Raw genomic sequence first — 23,402 nt, 5'->3', positions numbered from 1 at the left:
GCAATGGTATACTGATGATTATCATGGGGACACTTGACCAATTCACTGATAATAATAAATAATAATAATATCTTTTTTACTAATATGAAATTAGTATGCTTATTGTCATAAATTGTTGAATTTCTAATAGCAATAATGATAATGTTATACAAATTTTGAAGGACAAAATTAAAATATTTTCTTGTTATTTTATAAAATTTTGTTACTATGTTTTGAATATGGTTATTATATATTTCAAATGTCAAGATTTCTTAATTAATTTAAATTTTAATATATAATTATTCAGTTTTAAAAATAATTTTATAAAAGTTCTATCAAAACATACAAATTATTACATAACTGTCAATTTATGATTCAAAACATTTTAGAATATTTTAAAAATTTCAATCTATACAGGTTTCACTATACACAATTTTTTTCATTAAGTACAAAACAGATATTTATACAATATTAGTAAATAAATTAAACCAACATTAAAACACTTTATGACTGTCTTTTCTAGAACAAAAACTAAAGTGTTACGTAGTAAATATGTCACTACTTATAACAACCGCAAGTCCCAAAGTCTGGAATATTTCTTTACCAAGTTATCATCTCTCATAAGATGAGGCAAGAAAATTATATTGTCCTGACAAAGCAAAAATAAAAAAAAAAAAAAGGCTTCTGATATGGCACAATAACTACTGTGCATCAGATGCATTCAATTAGGAATATTTTCCATTGCTGGAAAATCTTCACATACGGAACTATCAGAGAGAAGACTCTGTTCAGCTCGTTTTTCCCAATAATTTGCTCTTTGAAGAATGCTTTTGGATGTCTTACGTTTGGCTTTTGATACAGAAGAGGAATGATTACTTGTAGTACTTTCATCAGATGTATATCCATGAAATGCTTCTCCAGATACTTCCATATTCTTTTTAGATAAATTAATACTTTCATTTGTTGGAAGAGTACAATCTGATGGATGTGCCACATCAGTATTGTAAAGCACATTTTGGTCAACTGATTGTGAATGTAAGAAAACATTTTGTGCTTGTTTACGTACTTCTCTACTAAGATTACGAGCAGTTAAACTGTGTATCTGAAATTTAAAAAACACACATTTGATGAATTACAATTAATACACATTATAATTAATACGTAATGAGAAAAATAAACATATAAAATATATATAATTAAAATGACCACCAGAAGCTTAGATAAAGTTGTGCTGCCAAGCATACAAAACTTCTTATGAAAGCTTTTATTAAATTATGAAAACTGCATAATGTAATAGATATAACACAATACAAAATAATCACTTTGATCAAATAAAATGAAATATTAACAGAAACTATTAACTTATTTGCATAATAAACATGTACAACTGAGAAAATGTTATATACAACAAAATATTACTTTGCTATATATAACAGTTTCTGGCATGTATAAAATTTTATAAAATATTACAAATTTTGATCTTGGTGTTTATTTAATATTATGCAAATAGTCAGTTAAGAGCTTTCTGAATAATGTATCAATACCTTCATAGAGTAACATAATATAACTTTATATATATTGGGATGGCTCTTATTTTTAAGTTTTGGAATGTTGGATGGGGCCTAGAACCACTCACTGTTCAAATAGAAATCTTAAGTACAGAAGTAAGAGCACAATGTCATGTTGTGACATTGTATCATGGAAATTACAACTAAATTTTAATGGTTAGTACTATATTACCTTATATTTTCCTATAAATTTCACTGAAAAAACAAATAAAAATGCTAGAAAAGTTGTTAGGGAGCTACTACTACTACTTAGTGAAATCGTTCTTTCTGTTAAAGTAATAAACTGATACAAAACTAATGCCACAGCGTGTTAATCCATCAGGTTTGCGATAAGAGAGGATGATCTTTGTGCCAATAATTAATAGCAGCTTCCTAACAACTTTTCCATCATTTTTATTCATTTTTCAGCTAAAGTCACAGAGCATCCACAGATTCACACATGCATAAAGTAGTAGTTACATAAACAAACTGCTTAAAAAATATTAAAAAAATGTAATTCATAAATCTAAATTTAGAAACATTGTATAAAATTTGAAAAATAATATATCAAGACAAAAATATATGCCACTGTAATGAGGATATCTCTAATTGACAGTCTTGCACAAAATATATTTGCAATTATAATATCACATAATGTGATATAATGAAATTATTATTTCATTAAAATCTAATAAAATTTCTTTAAAATCAAAAGAATTTAAAAATAAATTATAATTATCTCTTACTACTCGATTTTGGGAAGTAACTTTGAGTTTTTCTTCCTTTTCACCATATGGATTCTTCTTTAAAGTTTTGTCTATGACAATAACTTTCTTTTCTGAATTCTAAAAAGAGAGAAAAAATATGAAAGTAGTTATTTTTATCATATTAAGGATAGTTCTAAACTTTCAGATCTAATAAATTCTTAATAATGCAAATAATTTATGCAAAAATCAAAAGTTCAAAAGTTGTGTATCATAAAGGGGGTGCGCCATTCCTTCTATATATCAAAATGAGTTTAAACAAGTGCATTTTACAATCAAGGAAATATAGTCAGGGTCGTTCTGAAAATTTTTTAAAAAATTGCCAACTATTTCACCAGTTTTACTTACTAATTAAATACAGTTAAATAAATTTTTACTTGCACAAAAACTACTGTTGGTTCTCAATGTCACTTCCTACTTTCCTGTCTGAACTTGCCACATGGTGTCATGAAATTGAGATTCCATGGATAAAAGACAGATAGGACAAATTTAACATAACAATGTGCGTAGAAAAAGTTTGAGCATCTACAGATGGCTTAACCAGCAATGTACAGTCATATTCTGTTATCTGAATCTAATCAATCCTCGAAAATGTTTTAAATGTTGGTAATTCGAATATCAATGATTTTCCATTATTTCTTATGGGAAAGATTCTAATCATTCTCAGTCTCTCCAAATAATTGCTAACCAATTTCACTAAATGACACAAACACTGAGGAAGAAAAAAAAATTAACTACAGTAGAGACTCGTTAATCGGAACAATTTTCAGTCAGACTGTGTCGTGCTGAATTGAACGTTTTTGGTACTAAATTTACTTCTAAAGTATAATTTTCATGTTTTTATATTCTTCAATATATTTACTTTGTTTGTACAAAATGCAGAAATAATTTTTAACGATACGATAGCCTCGATTATTATTATAAAAATTTTTGTTAGGCTTAAAATCGACGAAAATTCAACATGAAGCGACACGCAACAGAGAAAAATTCAACACGAAGCAACACGCAACAGAGAAAAATTTGAACATCGGACAGGTTAATGTATTTATTCGTACATAATTGGTAATCGGAACAAATCACTAATCTGAACAACCCCAGTCCCCAATTGATTCCGATTTTCGGTTCTCTACTGTATCAACTTATAATTTTAGCATGATAAGCATGAATTAAGTATTAGAAAGGTAGTTGGAAATGTTCAAACAAACACTTAATAATGTCATTAAAGAAAATGTTTTTAATGCCAAACTGAACTGGCTTAATTATTAATAACTTTATAGGCAAATTTAGTAACCCAGTTTTATTTAGTACAACATTAATGTTTGGAACAAAGTTCATTTTTTATTTATTTTAAAAACCTTAAAAAGAACTATTTTAAACTATTTAACATAATTAATTAATATTTGTTACTATTACCTTTGTGGTCTCTGATGACTTTTTAGATTCAGCTTTAGATGGCATGAATTTATTTGCCAAATCTCTCACAGATGGTAAAGAAGGAAATTTTTCATCTCCAAAACTGCATGAATTTGATGACAAACTGTTTGCTTCTGCAAATGAACGACTATTTGAAGATTTCTTTAATTTAAAAATTTCCTCCTCCAAATGTGAAATCTATGAAATAAATACAGTTTATTATTAATTATTATGACTGATTTAAAATTTCTAAAAATTTTAATAAGCTAGTAATAAAACACAAACTCCTGTACACAAATTAGGTTCAAAAAAGAATCTCATTTTTAAATGTTGAGCTACATTCAATGAATCTAAAATCTAATTATCACATGGTTCATATGAATACAAAAATATATTTTTGAAAAATGTCACAATGAGGTTCTTAAACTTGAAATTTTATTATCAAACTGACATTTGACTCAAATTGTCATTGCTGTTAAATATTGTCCTTTTTAAGAATTGTGATTTATTATTCTTATCAACTTGATAATTGTAATTTTAATTATATTAGTATTAAACTTTTATAAAGAAATATTTCACAAGCATTCAATTTGTTTTTATAATACAATGCAAAGTCGAAAATCCAGACCCCATCCAGATTTTCAAATACACATGTAAATTAGCATATTAAATTCTGAAAACAGGGACAAACTTAAGTTGTATGGAACTGCCAGGCAAACCTTTTTGGCAAAGCCCCTAAAATACTTTTTCACTCATTGTCATGTGTAAATAAGAAAACTCATTTTTTGTCAAAAGAAAGACCATTTATAATATAATGTTATTTAAATAAAAAATGTATTTTCTAAATTATTTGTAACCAAAAGTAGACATCTATTATTATTATTATTTTGCAAATGAGGACTCAACTCTAGTTGCAAACTTGTTGCAAATTTTGCACAAGTTTGAATGGTCAGATGGTTAAATGATATATATATATGATATGATATGATATATATATATATATATATATATATATATATATATATCATTTGCTTTTTTTACTTTCTTCCTTTGTTTTTGTGACTTTTTTTTATTATGCATTGTGGGTCCCTAAAAGTGTGACCCTAACTATAAACTTCTGTGATTCAGATTTAGATGCTTTAAGTTGAAGCCAGTATTTCACAAGAAATGTTAGAATACTAACAAAGATTAAAAATATAATTTACAGAATTGCTATATTTTAACAAAAATATACTAATCATAATTTCAAAATTAAAAAAATTACAAATTCTGAATGAATGTAAGAACAATAAAAAGTTACCACTGTAAGGACTAGCACTAAAATAGTATTTTTATATAAAATTTGATCTACTTTTACACAAACATAAAAATAGAAAAATATTTTTCAACCATTAATTAGTATGACATTACAATGGTTGTTAATTTAATCTAGTTATTTTCAACCAATCCATTTATTAATTATTACTTATACAGAAATAAAACAAGTTTATAAAGAATTTAGATTATAGACATTAACTGACCTGTTTATCATTATCAGATATATCAGTTGCTATTTTTGCTGTTTCATTTTCAAGAATGTTCATATCTTCCATACTAGTAACCAACTGAACTTCCCTCTCTAATCGACGAACGTGATCTTCTAGAGTGAAAACTTTTCCTGTGCTAATATAAACCTGTAATTTTTTAATAGAGTATGACTATTTACTTTCATTTGACAATTTTCATAACTTCAAATATAATCTATGAAACCACAATTTTACTATATAAGAATATACATATTTAGGAAGAAAAAAAAGTGTAATGTTTTGTGCGAGTGTTTTAGGCTAGAAGATTAAAGAAATTGGTTTTCATAATCTTCTAATGCAAAAAAAAAAAAAATTATTATATCATGTAATGTTTGCATTGAATATTATTTCTTTTCTGCAGTTACAATAAATAGTTATAAAAAATTCATGAAAATCAATTAGTAAGATTATTATAAATTGAAAACTAAATACTCAAATATCTTATAAATATCCATTCACAACCATAAGAACACAATTAACATTAGCAGTGTCAATTTTCTTTGGAAGCTCTTTAGAGACTGTGAATGGACATTTGTAGAAAGACTTCAAAAATTTTTTTTTGTATTTGGTCTTCAATTTGTAATAATTTTAAAAATTGTTTAAATATAGTGCTTCTGCAATTTTGTTCTGGGTTGATTAACTTTTTATTGGAATTATTTATGAATATGTAATTAAATAAATTACAAAGATGATGATAAAATGTAGTATGGTGCAGTAGATAATATAATAAATTATTATTTACTAAAGTTTATACTGGTATTTAAAATTGGCAATTGGTATAGAAAGAAGTAATGAAAAAGACTTTCTGAGAAAGTGAAGAATTCTGAGAAAATTTTTCACAATATTTACACTGCAAAATTAACAAATATGATATACTTATGTGGAGTTTGGGGCCGTTAAGATTTATATTATGCACATTTTGGGTAGGGTCCTGCCACCAGGTGTGTTTTACCGGACACACTGCCAATTGAGACAAAATAAATAATTAAGGCACAAGGGTAAGAGTGAGTCACTCCGAAGTCCAGGAATGAGCCTCTCAGGAGGAAGAATGCAGAGTCAGATATAATCAATTAACGGGAATTAGTAAAAAGCAAAAAAGTATTAGCAAAAAAAAAAAAAAAAAAAAAAAATATGAAAGTTCAGAACAAAGTTATCAAATCCGATTTTTGTAAATTTGCCTATCTTTATCTATACAATGAGGGGGTACCTAATGGGGGGTATTTGAACTATGCGACTCACAACATACCAGGTAAACAAGATGTCTTCTCTCGTCTGTTCAGACAGTCGGTCAGCCTCTTGATCCTGTTTCACTCTCTCTCTTTCTCTGTCTTCCTGTATGTCTCTCTTTCTGTCTGGTCTACCACCTCTGGTCTACTCTCTTCTTTCTGACCCCTGATCAGGTTAGAGCTCCCTTTTTAAACACTTTCAGGATAAGAAAGTTTGTCATCAGGCGATGATTTATTGGTAGTGTGTGTCATCATTGGGTGTTGATTTATTGGCAGTGTTGTCATCATAGCTGAGATGATTGTTTTATTTTGTTTATTTGGTAATGACATCAAACTTTGTAGAGTCATCATAGAGTTGATGTGACTCATCTTTGTTTTGTGACAGTTCTCATCATTATTCATTGATTGTTTTGACTAAGTTCTTTGTTTAATGTGTAAACATTGTAGACATCCAAGCCTCGTCACTACACTCGGTGCCATGAATAGGGTGAACTACGATATTTCCCATTTTTATATTTTTAATCCTTTACAAATTAATTTAATTACTTAATTGCTCCTTCTTCTTTTCCTTGGCATGTTGTGAGTTTTCTGATAGAATAAAACAGTTTATTATCCAACTGATTATTTTAAGTCGATATTAAAATTTGGAAAGGGGGTCCCTAAATCGGTAAAATAGGCGAATTTCTTCTTACAACTTCTGTTGTTGTTTAAGATACAGTTAAGGTTTTAACAAAGTTCCAGCGAATACATAATTAGCAAAAAAAAAGTTAAAATAAAGTGATTAAACAAAAATTATTACAAATGTCATAAATAACAGTTTACAAATGTTTATATAGAGGAATTTTTGGAGGGGGGGAAATGGTGGTCTTCACACTTATGTTGCTGCTAATCTATAGAGTTTGAATTTTTATTGTGTATGAAAGTTTTAATGAGAATGTACTCTAAAATATATATTTATTTAAAAAAAATTAAATATTGTAATTATATTTTAATTTCAAAAATACAAGTGCAAAATATGTAATAATAAAGATTACATAGTAATCAAGAAGAGATAATTAAAACTTGATTAATATACTAACCTTTTCTTCTAAAGAATTCAAAGCTTCTTCATTATCTAAATCTACATTTGATTTATTCTGACTATTCTGTTCTGGTATGTATTTGACATTTAATTTCTTGTGTGTTTCATTTGACACGTGATTAATGTAATAGTCTCTTTGATAACGAGATGGATCTACAGAAACATTAAGTATAGGAACATTTTCAAATGCCTCATAATTGTTTTGTTGCTGCTGACATTCAAATTCTTCAAAAGTTAATGGTCGAATAGCTGACTGAGAAAGTTCTACAGATGGTCTCCTTCTTCCAAGTCTTTTTGCTATATTTGCAGCACTATAAGGATTGTTTCTTAAAGGAATTGCATTCAACCACTTCTTGTGTTCTCTTTCAGCAATAGTTCCTGTATAATAATTAAATTTTTAATATTTAATACTACATATATATTTATTCTATTGATTTCACAGTTTCACTAAATATCAATAAATTTTTTTATTAATAGTAGTAAGAGTAATAAAGAATGCTGTAAGAAATTACTATCAAAGTTTTATTAAAAGCAAATTAATATATTGAGTTTCACATTAAATCTTAAGTTGAACTGACAAAAAAATATAAATCTAAACATTAAAATGTATTATGAAGCTATTTATATAATATTTAGCTTAAAACTGCCACAACATGGTTTTCTATTGGGGAAAAAATCCTAATGGCTACACTGGAAATAAATGACTCATCATAAAATTTTTTGAACAAGTGGACAAAGTCCCTTAATATATATGTATATAGCATTATTCTGCCATCAAAGTTGTACTCTTAATTTTCTTCACTAATATTTAATATAAATAAAAGATAATTAAATATGTATATATATATATATACACACACACACACACACACACACACACACACACACACAATACGTTAAAATAATGATATCATCATTAAATTTATTGTTCTTTAACAATTTAGTTTCCACTGAATAAATTATTTTGATAATTCTTGTGAAATGGTTTTGCCTCAAATATATGAAATTCTTGAGAATGTTAATTTCTTACATGTATAAAAATGAGGGATTTATATAAAATCTGCACAGAATAAAAAATTATATATGGAATTGAAAACTGGAAAACTGCATCATACTACATATTACACCAATTACAGACTATGGTCAACCATTCCATATGAGTGATTTATATACTGTTTCATATAAGTTATAAAGAGAGACAGGATCATAATATCTGCAAGAACATATCAATAACAAATATCCTAAATATAAAGCACATGTTACTTTGCCATAGATATACTAATAACCTGGCTTTATATGGCTTTTTGGCAAATTCTTTTAAAAAACAATGCTGGCCAAGCAGATAATTCATAAAAATCTTATAAAGTATCTACATATGCATGTTGAATGAACTGACTAAATACTAATCATGTAACATTGTAACATTTTAACTGTTTTTGTATTTTGCAATGTATAATATCTGAAAACCCAATAGTCATGATACCAAAATAAATTGAAATTGAAACAAAATTAACATCATCACAACAATGAGTAAATTTAAAAAATCCACATAATCCCTTCTCAAATTCTACTTAATGACTTTTACCTATTAATATTTATAATTTGGAACATATAAATTTTTTCCAGTAATGTTTGAAAAACAAAAACAAAAGTAACTAAAAGAATACTTTAAAATTTTGATTTTGTATTTATCTAATTTTAAATTTAGTGTACAAAATTTCATAAACGTCAGATTAATTTATATTCAAAAATTCAACTGTTTATAAAAATTATTAAACTGTAGATGAGAAAGAATTCTAAAAAAATCTCTCTCTTCTTAAAAAAAGTAAAAAATAAATAAGATTTCTTCTAAACTATTTACTATAAGTATTGTATATTAATAAGTTCAATAGACTATAGTAACAACAAATTTTAAGCAGTTTATATTATAATCAATTTTTAAATAATATATTCCAAACTTCAAATCTATGTTTAGTATATACTATAATTTCATTCAAAAGTTATTATTATAAAATATAATTATTATTCTATATAATTTTAATATATTGAAATTATAAAATTTGTTCAATTCAATATAATTATTCAATGCATTAGACTTAATTTTGTTCTAGTACTGATGTTAATTCAAATATTTCTAATTAATTTCAATATAAAATAACCTTAAAGCATACTTGTCAGAATAATTTTTAAATATTTAAACTACTTTCAAAATTATACAGTAAGTTATTTGCTTTAAAGGAAAACATTTCAGAAAAACTTGTAGATAATTATTAAACTAAAAGAATGATTCAATATTAACTGCTTCAGAAAAGTAATTTCATTTCAGATTAGGTCAACTATAGTTTTTTTCTCTCCCTTGACCTCAATATCACTTTAAATATATTTGATACAGGTGAATATCACATTTATAATATAATTTTTTCAAAGATAATTTACTTAAACAATTAATTTCTTTTATTTCAAATTGAAAAATAATTAATCAACGTATTATTTGATATATGAAGCTATTTATTTGTTTATTTCATTTATAAAAGAAGCCATAGTTAAGTAAATAAATAAAATAAATGTGGTATTTTGAAATATGTTTACATTTATTTTAAAAAAGTGCACTGTCTATAACTTTTTAAAGTCTGCAACGGCACTGTTTATTAGAAGTACACTTACTATTAGAAAGAGACTATTATTTTTATTCTTTGGGAATTGGATGCAACTAATATTCAAGGCCAAGTTTTTATGGAATAAAGCCACTAACATAACACTCACTTTACTTCAACTTACAGTAAGAGTGAAAATGCTGAATAAAACGTGCAATTTTTCAGTTTAAAATAAGCTTTATTTTTTTTCTCTCTTGTGCAGACACAATACAGTGACAGTTAATTTAAACACTGGGCAAATTTTCATCCTTTATTTTCCTCCTCTAATAGTATCTATCTAAAACTTTTTTTTACTTTGCAGTTATGCTGTTTATTAGAATAATACAGTATTTATTTTTTAAAGTTTTATTAGAATAAGCATCTTTAAACTTTTCAGTAAGAGATGAAAAGTTTAATTTTAGAAGAATTATAGGTGACTATAAAAATAGAAACATGTGCAAGGAGCAACAGATTCTATCAATATTTAAAATTAAATTATAGTATTTTCAAATAATATGTTTAAATTTATTGAATTATATTCTGCTAATTTTATTATAACATTGATAACATACAGTATTTTTGTCATTCATCTGTACTTTTATTTTTATAGCAATTTAGTTTATAAAAACATAGTGTTCAAGGATTATGATATATTTACATAAATATCAGGAAAGTGATTAAAAAAATAATTAAAAATAAGTCTTAAAATAGTAAATAAAATCTGCATAAGCAGAAAGCCCTTCAGAATGGGCAATTCCAGTTTACACAGGTTTTAATGTAATAAAATATTAAATGTACAAACCTGGTCTTGGTGGTGCATTTAAATCATTTATATTATCATCACTATTTGATTCCATATTTTGATCACCTTCATTTACAGATGACTGATACATTAGGTGTTCTTTACATTCTGTAAACTAGTTAAATAAAACATATATCTATATATTTAAGTCACAGACTAATTCTATATATATATATATATATATATATATATATACTGTATATACATTCAATACATGTTTTTCACTTGCAAACAAGGCAAGCTACTTTTTATATTAATTAAAGAATCAAAATTGTCAATATACAAATCACAAAATTTATTATGAAAAATGAATTTATATTTTGAGAAAAACTATTAAGATATTATTAATTTAATTGCATGTTTTCTTTTTATATAAAGAATTGAAATCTGAAAGAAATTCATTTTATTTTATTTTAAAGTAAATAATTAATGAAAAGAAGAAAAACAACTATAATAAAATCTTTTGGCTTACTTTTAATGTATTTTTCTCTGTTTTTATTTCAATTTTATCCTTAATTTTCTTTTGTTTTAATTCTGGAGAATTAATGTCATTTGATTTTCTGTTTTGCTGATTGATAATATTAACACTTACATTGCAATGTTCTGTAAGAGTATCACTTATTAGGGAAGTTCATCAAATGTAAATTCAATTGAAATTGCTTTTTTTGAAACAAGAACTTTTAAAAAAAACTTGAGTATTTTGGGCCACAAGTCCATAATCACAGGTCTTCTTGATCTTTATTTCTTTTTACCTTCTGAAGATGTAAGAACATCCCAAAATCTCTCAAGTTTTATAAAAAGTTTTGTCCAAATAAAAGCATAGATTTAAATTATAAACTCATTAAACACTATTATAACCTATCTATAATATTATACATTATTAATTTATTTAATTTATGTTAAAAAATTCTATTTTTATCTGTAATATTACTTTATGTAAAATATTACACACATTTTTATCAATATAAAAATCTTCATCTGAATTACAAATTCATATGCATTTTTAAATACAGAAAATATAATTAATGTAAACATTATTAAAAAAGGCATTAAAGTAATACATAATTATTATTAGATATATTTATCTAAATGAAAAAAATACAATATAGTTTAGAACGTTTACAATTATATGTATTTAATAATGAATAAATGCTTTAATTATTTATATACAAATAAATCGTAATTATTATAATAAAACTTAAAAATTCTATAAATAAATAAAAATCCTTTTTTACAAAATTAAAAGTTTCTTATAACGTAAATAACCGAAAAATTCGCTATTTAAAATATTATTACTAAAAATAACTTTATTAAATACATAAAAGAAAACAATATTTTAATGATGAAGGGTCTTTTGAATATCCTGCAGTTCTTACAATAGTAACTTCCTATTAAAACTGTCAAACGACAATGAAACACATGCAGACAAATTCCTCACTTGTCAATTTTCCACGTGAGTTATTTAGCGTTTTCCTCTAAAAATTTACCATATAAAACTATTTAAATTCAAATACTAGCGTTTTATACGCAGGAATCATTAATTATTTAATTTAAAACAATCGAAACATTATTATTAATTCAAAAAAAAATGATATTATTTTCCTTTGCTGAAAGATATTTTGATATATAATCCACTAAATATTTGATCAAATACATACCTGACTTAATATATAGTTTGAGCCGTTACAATTTTAGTAAAATGACGAAAATAGAGCTTTATAATTTAAGAAAAACGAGAAAAGGGAGTATAACGTTGACAAGAATCCCGCAAAGTCGCAACTAAACCGCTATACAACCATTTCTTTATTAATACTAAGTTATTAATCTCTACCGAAGTAACAGTTGCGCATGTGTAATGTATTTTATAAGCAATGCATCTGCTATTGTTTTGAACGGTTGACAGATTCGCCCCTCGGATGCTTCCTGTAATCGAACAAAAGCTTGAAACCGGATATGACGTCGAAGAACCGCATTTAGATTAGCTAGGATTATAACTGTTATAACTAACATTAGATAAAATGCATTCTAGAAAGTTCGCTGCAAAATTTTATGCGCAATTTGTAAGAAAAACGAAGGACACTTCGCCTAATTTCGTATACAGGGAAAAAAAAAATTATTTCGACTTTTGAATTTAAAATTTCTCATTGCTAAATTTTATTAAAGTTTATGTTGCAAGTTTTTATACGGCATGTTTTTTTTGGCTTGTTAAATATATAAAAATATATCCAAAAACGCGCTTAGTTGTAGAATTTTATACTACTGTAGCTTATCTTTATAACTTGATAAGTAGAATTTTCCCAGCAAAGAGATAGACACGTTAGAAACTCGTTAACAAACCGGTTACATTAACAATACAGATAGAATCGACAATTCTTTGATCTTAATCTAGTCGATAATTAGAAATAAATTGTATAATAATCTCTATTAAATATATTTTAAAAAATTCATCACTCAACTGTTAAATATAACAAATATTTTAATATAAAAATCACGATTTTAAGAGAAAAAGTGGGCTTAACGTAAGTTAAACAACGCATCTTCGTGTGAAAATGATGTTTCATTTCTGGATAATTAACACTTAATAAAATGACTTGACAGAGAAATTATAATTACAGAAGTTCAAAAAATAATTATTCCTCTTATTTTCTCCGTTTTTTTAAATAATGTATTAAAAGACAAATAAATAATTGATTTCTAAAAGTTATTGACTTATAGAACGGCTTTTTTCTAAGAAAACTGTGCCTTTTTTTATTTAAAAAATACTATATTGGCTAATAACATGTAATTTTATGTTCTGCCTCTTATAAAGTAAAACTAGATTAAGACCTCCTTTTTTGTCGGAGGCCTCAGGAAACGATGCGTAGGTCACGTATGTGTAGGTATAAATAATAACCGTTAAGAAGGGTGACCAAACAAATATGAAGGGGATACCAGTAATAGACTCGCTGTACCATAAAGTGAGTCTGTTATGAGCTTCCGGGAACAAATTGATCTGCGCTACAAACAGTTAGAAAATACCTTTACTGAACCAGAAATGTCATGCTAGGATTCCTGATAAAACAGCTTTTATATTAATTGGAGTTTTATTCTATATGAAAAAATGACTGGATAGTTATGTCTTCATAAAATCAATACTTCAGTTATATATTTATTGTAAATCTATAATAAAGCGAAGGAATCAAACTAAATATTTGGTTTATTTATTATATATTTTCTTCGCTATATCACAGCTTTTAATCTAGTAATCGAGTAAAATATTAATTGTATATCTTTAATTGTATATTAATTGTGTATCTTTATAATAATTAATTTTTAATTGCATATTTATAAAGATTTTGTAACCTTGTTTCCACTCAAAATGATAACTTTTGTCAATTTCTTGTTTACATTTAGAATAATTTTTTTTTAAGATTTTGGATAAAATTTAATGCAAACAATACAAAATCAATACTTTCTAATTTGAATCATAGACAAATATTGATCAAAAGTCAACAGAAAAATGTTCACCAATGGCTAGTGAATGGAAGACAAAAAAAATCAATCGATCACGAAAACATGGCGAGTTTTATTGCTTACAAACCGGTTAAAATCGACTTTCAGACTAATAATAACCTCGATTACAATTTAATTTAAAATTATATATCTAAACTAAGGTTGAAAATAAAAAGCTAAAGAATGTAACATTATAGAACAAAGGGCACTATAATAATAAATTCCAAAATTTGAACCAAATGCTATAATTAATATTATATAAGTCTATGGCCTGAGACAGGTGACACGGGCCTGCATTCACAAATGGAGTCCCATTTCCTCCCCGAAAGCCATAAAAACATAAAAAACACACATATATTTGTTTTTTTTAACCACTTATCAAAATAAACTTCAATTTATACCATTTCTCTCTCTCTCTCTCTCTCTCTCTCTCTCTCTCTCTCTCTCTCTCTCTCTCTGCATTAAAAACTAAATTCTGCGGCCTCAGTGTCCAGAGCTGGGCCAAATGGTCCTGCAAGCCTCTCTGTCTAGGCCTTCTTAGGTCAAACTACACTAAATACTGATTTTAAATATTTGCTGGTATTTTATTTCGGAATTTTGTAAAAGGTATATCACTCGTATTATTCTTATAGTATTAATTTCAGTAAATACAGTATATTTCAAATGAATGTATAACAGTTTAACACCTATTTATCATAACAATGTCGTTTAATTAAGGGAATAAATAAATAAATGCGATTTACAGATATTGCATTTATAATTTAACAATTTCGTTAAGTATATAAAATAAGTTTTACTAATTATTTATTTATATAAATTTTGAGATCGTTAAAATTAAAAATTATTTTTGTCTCTATGCATTTCTAAATTTACTGAAAAATTTTATAAATCATAAATTTACATTTAAAAAGCTAACAAGAACTCTCGCACCACCTTTCAGGCACTCATAATTTACAAAGTTAAAGACATGTCTGGCGCCATTTATTTTAAAATAATTTTTACATTATTAATTATTATAAAAACGCAAGCAGCTTATTTTTGAAAGTAGGATTAAGTTCTAAGTAGGCCATCGAAGTCCTAGTGATCAATTCTTCGCGCTATATTCGAGTTCGAAAATCGCGCGATCTAATTGTAACAATGTGGTTTGCAATGCAAAATCGTACATTTAGCAATTCACATATATTGAAGTATTTTCTACTTATGAGGAAGATCCTGTAACAAATATTGATTGATGCTTTTCGAGAATGACAAAAAATTGTATGTATAATTTTTGATCGTATCAAACAAGCGTGATATGCGGTTATCCATTTCATTTAATACGAAATCTCTGATATTGAACAAGACCTAAATATTCTTATCTTCGTCATCTGCAAACTGAGCTGAACGTTTTTTAAATTCGTGAAATATGAATAAATTTAAATAGAGAATAATAATTTTTCATTCTTTTTATTTCTATGCCCTTAATATAAAAGGAACAAAGTAAAACATTGTCTACTTGAAACTTTTTTATTAATAGGACTTATTATACTGGTTTAGTTTCTGATTAGCAAAGAGAGGAAGTCAGTCAAAAAGGTAAAACAAAATATCTTTATTTTGTTTTACCTTCCTCTCTTTGCTAATCAGAAACTAAACCAGTATAATAAGTCCTATTAATAAACAAAATCCACGTAGACAATATAAAAACAAAAAAGTAACAATTTTTAATTAAAAAATTTTTCATACCCCGTAATTTATCATTAAGGAAATCGTTCCTTATCTTCACTCATACTAGTCGACATTTCTAAGTGTAATTATAGGCGACTGTTAAGCTTTTAATGCAAATAGTTTTTGTTTTTCCTCCTTAAAATAGTCATATTTTGAAAATTAACTTATCCGAAAAATATAAATTTAACAGCATCGATTTATTTTATTTATTTTGTTTATTGAGGAAGCCCTAAAAAGTTAATTCATTCATTCACTACTTTTACAAATTTTCTAGGACTTTAAAAATTCGTAGAAAATTAACCGATTCGATTTTCAAAATTCTGAACCGTAAATTAATAGCAAAAGTACATATCATTCTAACAAAAAACTGTTTGGTTCCATCTGTTTCCGTTTTCAAGAATTTTCTCATATAAAAAGCATTAAATTTTTATCGCCATCTGCTGAAGATCGCATGCATAACTAAAGAGGTTACAATCAACATTAATCTAAATTGTTGTAAAAAAAACCCACTGATTGAATGCAGCGAATAGTATAAGTAATTAGTATAAGAGTAAACAACAATAACTTTTAAACACTTTAATGGTTATTTTCAAAATATACTATTTTGAAAATAACATTAACATTAACCATATACTATTTTTTTGGTTTAATTCGGGAAATCGAAATAAGGTTTAAAAAAGTACAGTTAAATCTGTCTATCTGGAATCTCACAGAAACGAGAAAAAATTCGAGTCCAACAAAGTAAACAGTAATAATACGTTAATAAGCTTGATTGGAAGTACGGTATTTTGTCAATACAATAGCAAGTACAGGAGGCCTAAACACCTGTATTAGGTACAGTATAAATAAAATATTTTTGACATACTTTGAAAGAAGTTTGTGAATAGTTTCCGATGCCCGACTTTTTTCAACCAGTAACATGTTAAGTCGCAAGCCAAACTCGTAGACAATCAGAGAAAAGCAGCATTAATTATAGCTACGTATTGTATTGTAAGAGATGTTTCTCAACTGCAATTTATGCTATCAAAATGTAGTCGCCCAGCTTTGAATTTGTAATTGACACTTCAGTCTGTAATTTGAGATATATAAGTTTGGGAGAAAATTATTTGAGATAAACTTGGAAAATATATTGAATTTCGGTTGAAAATGCAGGGGGAAAGAAACATTTCGAGATAAACATGGTTGAGACAGACAAGTTCAAATTCAAGCATTTGCTGCATTAAATAACTGTATTAACTGCATTGAATGAACAGATTATAAAAAATATTTTATAGTTTATCTTTATACATACAATCAATAATTTTTATAGATATTTTTTTCTTTTTAAAAATTCAAAACTTGAACCTTCAAAAAGTATTTTTTTTTTTTTTTTTTTTTTTTTAGAAGTTGCCTGAAGACGTTTCTCTCATAAAGAGGCAAAGTACTTGCTTCAAAAGAAAAAGTTATAAAGATCGTTTTTTCTGCAACGGGATTGTTGTTTGATCAATTTGATGTGATAAGGCAACACAACACGATTTTGAAGTACACCTATTGGCTTGAAATCATTATGAATGAAAACCGACAGAAAATTAATTAATGTATAGGATATACCTATACAATATATATATACGTGTATATATCTGCTTAATTTGTCAGAATTGTGCATCCATTTTACGCAAAATGAGTTCGAGTGAATTTGAACTTTATTTTAAATTACATACCCAATTCTGTTTTTAGACTGTACAGTAAATACGTTCTCGGAAAATCCGTACGACAACACAGTCCGTAAGAAAAAATAAAACATTAGTCCCAGACCTTAAAAACCAATACGATAAACTAATTAATATAATAGGGCGTGTTTCAACAAAATAATTAGCCTACCGCTCTGAGGGACCCAGGATCGAATTTGGGTGAACCCCAGGAATTTTTTTTATGTGAGTCGTCCCAGACATATCGGGTTACATCCCTCACCATCCAACGCCTTCATTACGGGCCTACCCGAAATGGGTATAAAAAAGCCCTCTTAGTGCCCACAAGGCGGAAAGAATTAAAATGCAAATTCTAGAAATGTTTTAAGAAAAGAATGTATAAACATTTTCTTTAGAACTAAAATCAAATGGAAATTCGTAAAAAAGACAAATTTACTGAAATCTGTTATATCAAAACAGATCGTATATAAAAAAAATGGAATTTTTCTAGATGATGTTAAATCAAAATCGTATTAAAAATTTTTTAATTAAATGCAAGTATTAATTAATAATTAATTTTTGTCGTATACTAGACGTGAAAAAATTATTTAATTTATAACTTCAGTATATCAAATTTTCTAAAAGTCAAATTCTGAAGAAATTATTACAGTAGAGCGTCGATAAGTGGAACCAATTGGGGACTGGGGTCCTTCCAGTTAATGATTTGTTCCAGTTTCCGACTTTGTACGAAAAAATACATTAACCTGTCCGATGTTCAAATTTTTCTCCGTTGCGTATCGCTTCCTGTTGAATTTTTCTCCGTTGCGTGTCGCTTCGTGTTGAATTTTCGTCGATTTTAATCCTAACGAAAATTTTTATAATAATCATCGAGGCTATCGTATCGTTAAAGATTATTTCTGCATTTTGTACAAACAAAATAAATATATTAAAGAATATAAAAAACATGAAAATTATACTTTAGAAGTAAATTTAGTATCAAAAACATTCGATTCAGCACGACACAGTCCGACTGAAAATCGTTCCACTTATCGACGCTCTACTGTATTGATAAAAACTGCGAAACGAAATGCAGAATTTACTTTAAATTTAACGCTGTGATAAATAAAAAGTCATTTCTTTCGTTAAAATATTTATTTTTGTTGTTTTGATGTACAAAAACTTCCCTAATGTAACATCATAACCTTTATTTTATACGCAATACAGGCCGATCTATATTTAACTTTCGGTTTCAATGTAACTGCTATTTAAGATTTCAAAAAAATCTTGCGATATAAATTGCAGAATTATTTTTACATTAAAAAACTTGAAATCGGAACATTTTCACAAACTTCAGTCTGTGGATACGCAGTCTAATGTTATGTGACTACATAATCCAGAAAATCATTCCGAACGGCATACTAAAATTTTGTTCGATATGGTTCAGTGATTTCAAAATGATCAATGAACTCATACAAACAACAGACAAACTCGCAACATAAATACTGCTTTATTATATTGATTGCATGGTTATTTCGTTTTCCTTCTAGTCACAGACATATATTATACATTACATATATATATATATAATATATAAATCTAGTAATCTCAGCCGAAATAGGTGATGTTAGCAAGGTCATTCAACAGAGACACAGGACACGAGGCCTCCAAAATCAAAATTTAGTCTTATATATATATATAAATATAAATAAATAAATATATAAATAAATATATATATATATATATATATTATTATATTATGTATATATATATACACACACACACACACGAAAGTGACATACATCAAATCTCGGTTTTCGAACATAATTCGTTACTAAAAGTTGTTCTAAAACCAAAAATTTTCCCATAAACAATACAAAATGGATTAATCCGTTCCTAACCCCAAAATAATTACAATTACAGTATAATAAATAAAATATTAAATGAAACAAATCATTAACAGATACAGTACGTATGCAGAATATCTTTAAAATATTTTTTACATAGAATAATGATATGGATAAAAGTACGAAAACATTTCTAAGGAACATAATCACCATTATGTAAACCTTGTTAAAAAGTGAAAATTCTAAAAATTAAATAAGATCTTGTTCAATGCAAATTTTTGCTTTCTTCAATGGTAAATGGTTAAGATTAATCCGTGTCACCAATCTGACTCTCTTAAATCAGCAAACTGTACTTCAGCTTACGACATTCTGAATATTACAGCTATCACATGCTACTCACTTTAGTAAATATAATAATTTTTATATTTTTTAAAATACTGTACACAGTATAATATAACAACATTGTTTTGAATACAGTGGATGATCGGTTAACGATCACCCACTACATTCAAAGAAATCGGGTAACGAACATTTTCGCGAAAGATTTTTTGTTCGGACAACGAACACTTCACAGAACAAACACAAAAAGCGACGTAAAATAATGAATACAGATTGGTCTTCCCTTGTCTTCAGGCAACAGTTCGAAACTTTTCGGCGCGCGGGAGACGTCGACATCGACGCTCAACCCGATATATACTGATTGGATAGTGTTCCTCCGAACTTTGAAACTCTCCGTTGTAATTCCAGCCTTTTATTTTTTACAGAAACAAATTCTTTTATAGTATTCGCGAGACTGTCGGGCAGGCACTCGTTAAATTTGCGTCGGTTTTTATTTTCAAAAGGTGTAAATATAATAGCAAAAGTAGAGAGTGGGCAGAAGATGTCTGAATTTGCTGGGCGTATGGCTTAAACAGGTCTACAGTAGGCCGCAGTTCAATCTTCTCTAAGAAAGATACAGTATAATCAAGAAGATTCAAGCAGCTAAAGGAGTAACAAAAATCACATATGAGAAATAAAGAACATTGAAGAGCTCATAATGGAACCCGAAACTGATCTGATGATAGAATTGAATGAAGAACATTCTTCTATCATCAGATCAGTTTCGGGTTCCATTATGAGCTCTTCAATGTTCTTTATTTCTCAGATGTGATTTTTGTATATAACTCAGTGAGATGTTTTCTTCTGAAAAAGAAGATTAATGCGGATATCTGCTATTAAAGATCTTTTGAAGTAGTGGGAGGATGTCAGAACAACGGTCTTAGAATGGCATCCAAACCAGGTTAAAGTTAATAGGCTTGGGCATCTCTACAATTACAATGCTATTAATTACTTCTGAAAAATACTGAAGAAGAAACAAAAGCAATCGACATTAGACAAATTCTTTAACCCCCACAAACGGAAAAAACATGAATAATAAAAATGCAAGACTGTGAATATATGTATTTTTATTATTACATATAAATGAACGTAGTAAGAAAGTATATATTTTTTATTTTTCGGGGTCTCCAGAACGAATTAATCAAATTCCCATAAAAACCTATGGTAAATCGATAATAGGTTAACATATAATTCGGAGAGCGAACAAAGTCTTGGAACGAATTATGTTCCTTAACCGATCACCACTGTATTCAGAAACTTCCAACTAACTGTCACTTGTTTTACCAAAAACGTAAGTAAAACCTTTCAATGAATTTTAATATTTTTCTGTTAATTACAATGGTTGTGTAAGTCTCTAAACATTGAGCCTAGACTACTTTTAATGGTTCACAAATTTACATGAAATTTGATTTTACACAATACCTCCTGCCATGTAGCCCACATAAAAAAAAGTCTATCCTCTATATGGAAATTTTATGAATTCGTATTTTAAATAATTACAAACTGAATCTAACTATTATGAAATATTGCAATGTGATATATGAATAATAAAGTAAGAATAATTCACAAAAATATTTTGCATATCAAAAAGCTGTATTTTTTCTAATTAAGATAGAGAAATGAATAAAATATTGTAAAAGTCTGCAATTTCTTCTTGAATATTTATTCTTTCAGGTAAAGTGATTGGATCACCTATCAATTTATGAAAAGTAGTGTGTGTTCACCTTAAGAATTCATTAACAATACAGCATGATATGCTATTTGCTAATGAGTGTCATGTTCATTTACACAGTAATCTCACAACCACAACTGTAGATATTGAGGCAGAAAAAGAATCTCAGAATGTCAAAAACTATCTTTGCTCTCCTTAGAAGACACATTTATGTAGTCAAAATGAACTAAACTTCCAGCAGAAACCATAGTGCAAGGAAGCAAAAGAACACACATAACCAATATATCAATTAAATGAAAAAAATTTCTATGCAAAGTTATTGGTCTGCATGAAAACACTCAGAGTTCTCACTTAAGATCCTCAAATTTTGGCAATCATTTTAAACACAAAGCAATAAAACACTTCATGTGATATATTCATATTGTTGTTAATCTGTGCAAATAAAAGTTTGATTTAAGTTCAAATATAAAAGAGATATAGCTCTTTCAAATGCGAAACATTTTTATGCACCATCCTCAATTTAAAATTTCTATTCCTGTAATCAATATTCCACTACTCTCTACTATACTAACTACTCAAAAGAAAGTGAAGTTTACAATCAGAAAAATTTTTAATTTATTATTTTTTAATTTAATTTTTAATACAAAATTCTAATATGAAAATTATTTAAAAGTTAATTTCAATTTTAAAGTTATGTGAATTTTTAATTCTTCAAAATTTTACATTTCTAATTTTTTGTTGTTAACAAGTAATTAAAAAATCAATTATAGTAATTTCCCAATTAATTGGAATCCATTTTAAAAAGGCTCTGCATTACCTGAAGTGAACTGAGAAAGAATACTTTAAGAACAAAGAGAATATAGTATATATCAATATAGTTTATCATGAATTTATATATAATTTGTTTCATTTACCCTGGTAATGCATAATATTTTAAAAGGAAATTTAGATGTTTTAAAAAGAATTATTTTATTCTAATGGCTTCTCATGGCAATATAAATTTTATAAAAAAAATTTTAAAAATTTAATTGTAATCATAAGTTTACATTCATTTTAATTAATACAACGTAAATAAAATTAAAAGTGATTTTTGTACAATTTGTATAACTTTGTAATTAAAATTGTGAAGGAAGATGTTACTACTAAATAATATATAAAACTTGAGAATTTGTAAGAAAATAATTATTGATATAAATTTTTGATTTATTGTTTGTGAAATGTATACTTTCTTTTTGATAATTGTAATTATTTAGCACCTGAATAACAGGGCTCACACCCTTTATACTAATAAAGATTGATGATGTAATAAATTAAAGGTGTTTAATCGTTGAAAGTCATTATTTTCAATACGTAGATCTAAGAAAAATGAAGTACATCATATACATTAATGCATCCAAATTTTTATGTTACTTAATAATTTACCAAATATTTCGTATTATCAGAATTTTTGAGGGTACGTCAAAAGATCAAAAAATCCATTATTTAAGTCATTCTTGCTTAATGACAATGTTTACAGACCACTATCTTCAACAGCAAGACAGAATAGCTCCCCACATTGGACAACAAGTCAAGGAACTGCTTTGTGCTAACTTTGGTGAGGATCAGGTAATATCCAGAGCTTTTCAGGATACCTGG

General features: G+C 26.8%; 1 protein-coding gene across 2 annotated transcripts in view; it reads right to left on the bottom strand.

The window, feature by feature from the left end:
- Window positions 1-315: 315 nt before the first annotated feature.
- The window catches only part of LOC136969418 (uncharacterized), a 71,534-nt gene continuing 48,447 nt past the window's right edge, over window positions 316-23,402 (bottom strand). For both annotated transcript variants that reach the window (XM_067263567.1, XM_067263576.1), the window contains exons 17-23: window positions 11,483-11,613; window positions 11,011-11,125; window positions 7,574-7,953; window positions 5,224-5,376; window positions 3,704-3,901; window positions 2,273-2,371; window positions 316-1,081 (exon numbers count right to left, since the gene is read on the bottom strand). In XM_067263567.1, the coding sequence (XP_067119668.1) occupies window positions 701-1,081; window positions 2,273-2,371; window positions 3,704-3,901; window positions 5,224-5,376; window positions 7,574-7,953; window positions 11,011-11,125; window positions 11,483-11,613 (1,457 nt within the window). In that variant the 3' untranslated portion in view covers window positions 316-700. The remainder of the gene's footprint in view (window positions 1,082-2,272; window positions 2,372-3,703; window positions 3,902-5,223; window positions 5,377-7,573; window positions 7,954-11,010; window positions 11,126-11,482; window positions 11,614-23,402) is intronic.

The sequence above is a fragment of the Centruroides vittatus genome, unplaced genomic scaffold (assembly GCF_030686945.1).
Source record: "Centruroides vittatus isolate TY-2023 unplaced genomic scaffold, ASM3068694v2 contig_1035, whole genome shotgun sequence".
In the NCBI taxonomy this organism is placed as follows: Eukaryota; Metazoa; Arthropoda; class Arachnida; order Scorpiones; family Buthidae; genus Centruroides; species Centruroides vittatus.
The sequence above is the reverse complement of the archived record's forward strand: the minus strand, read 5'-3'. Positions and strand labels throughout refer to the sequence as shown.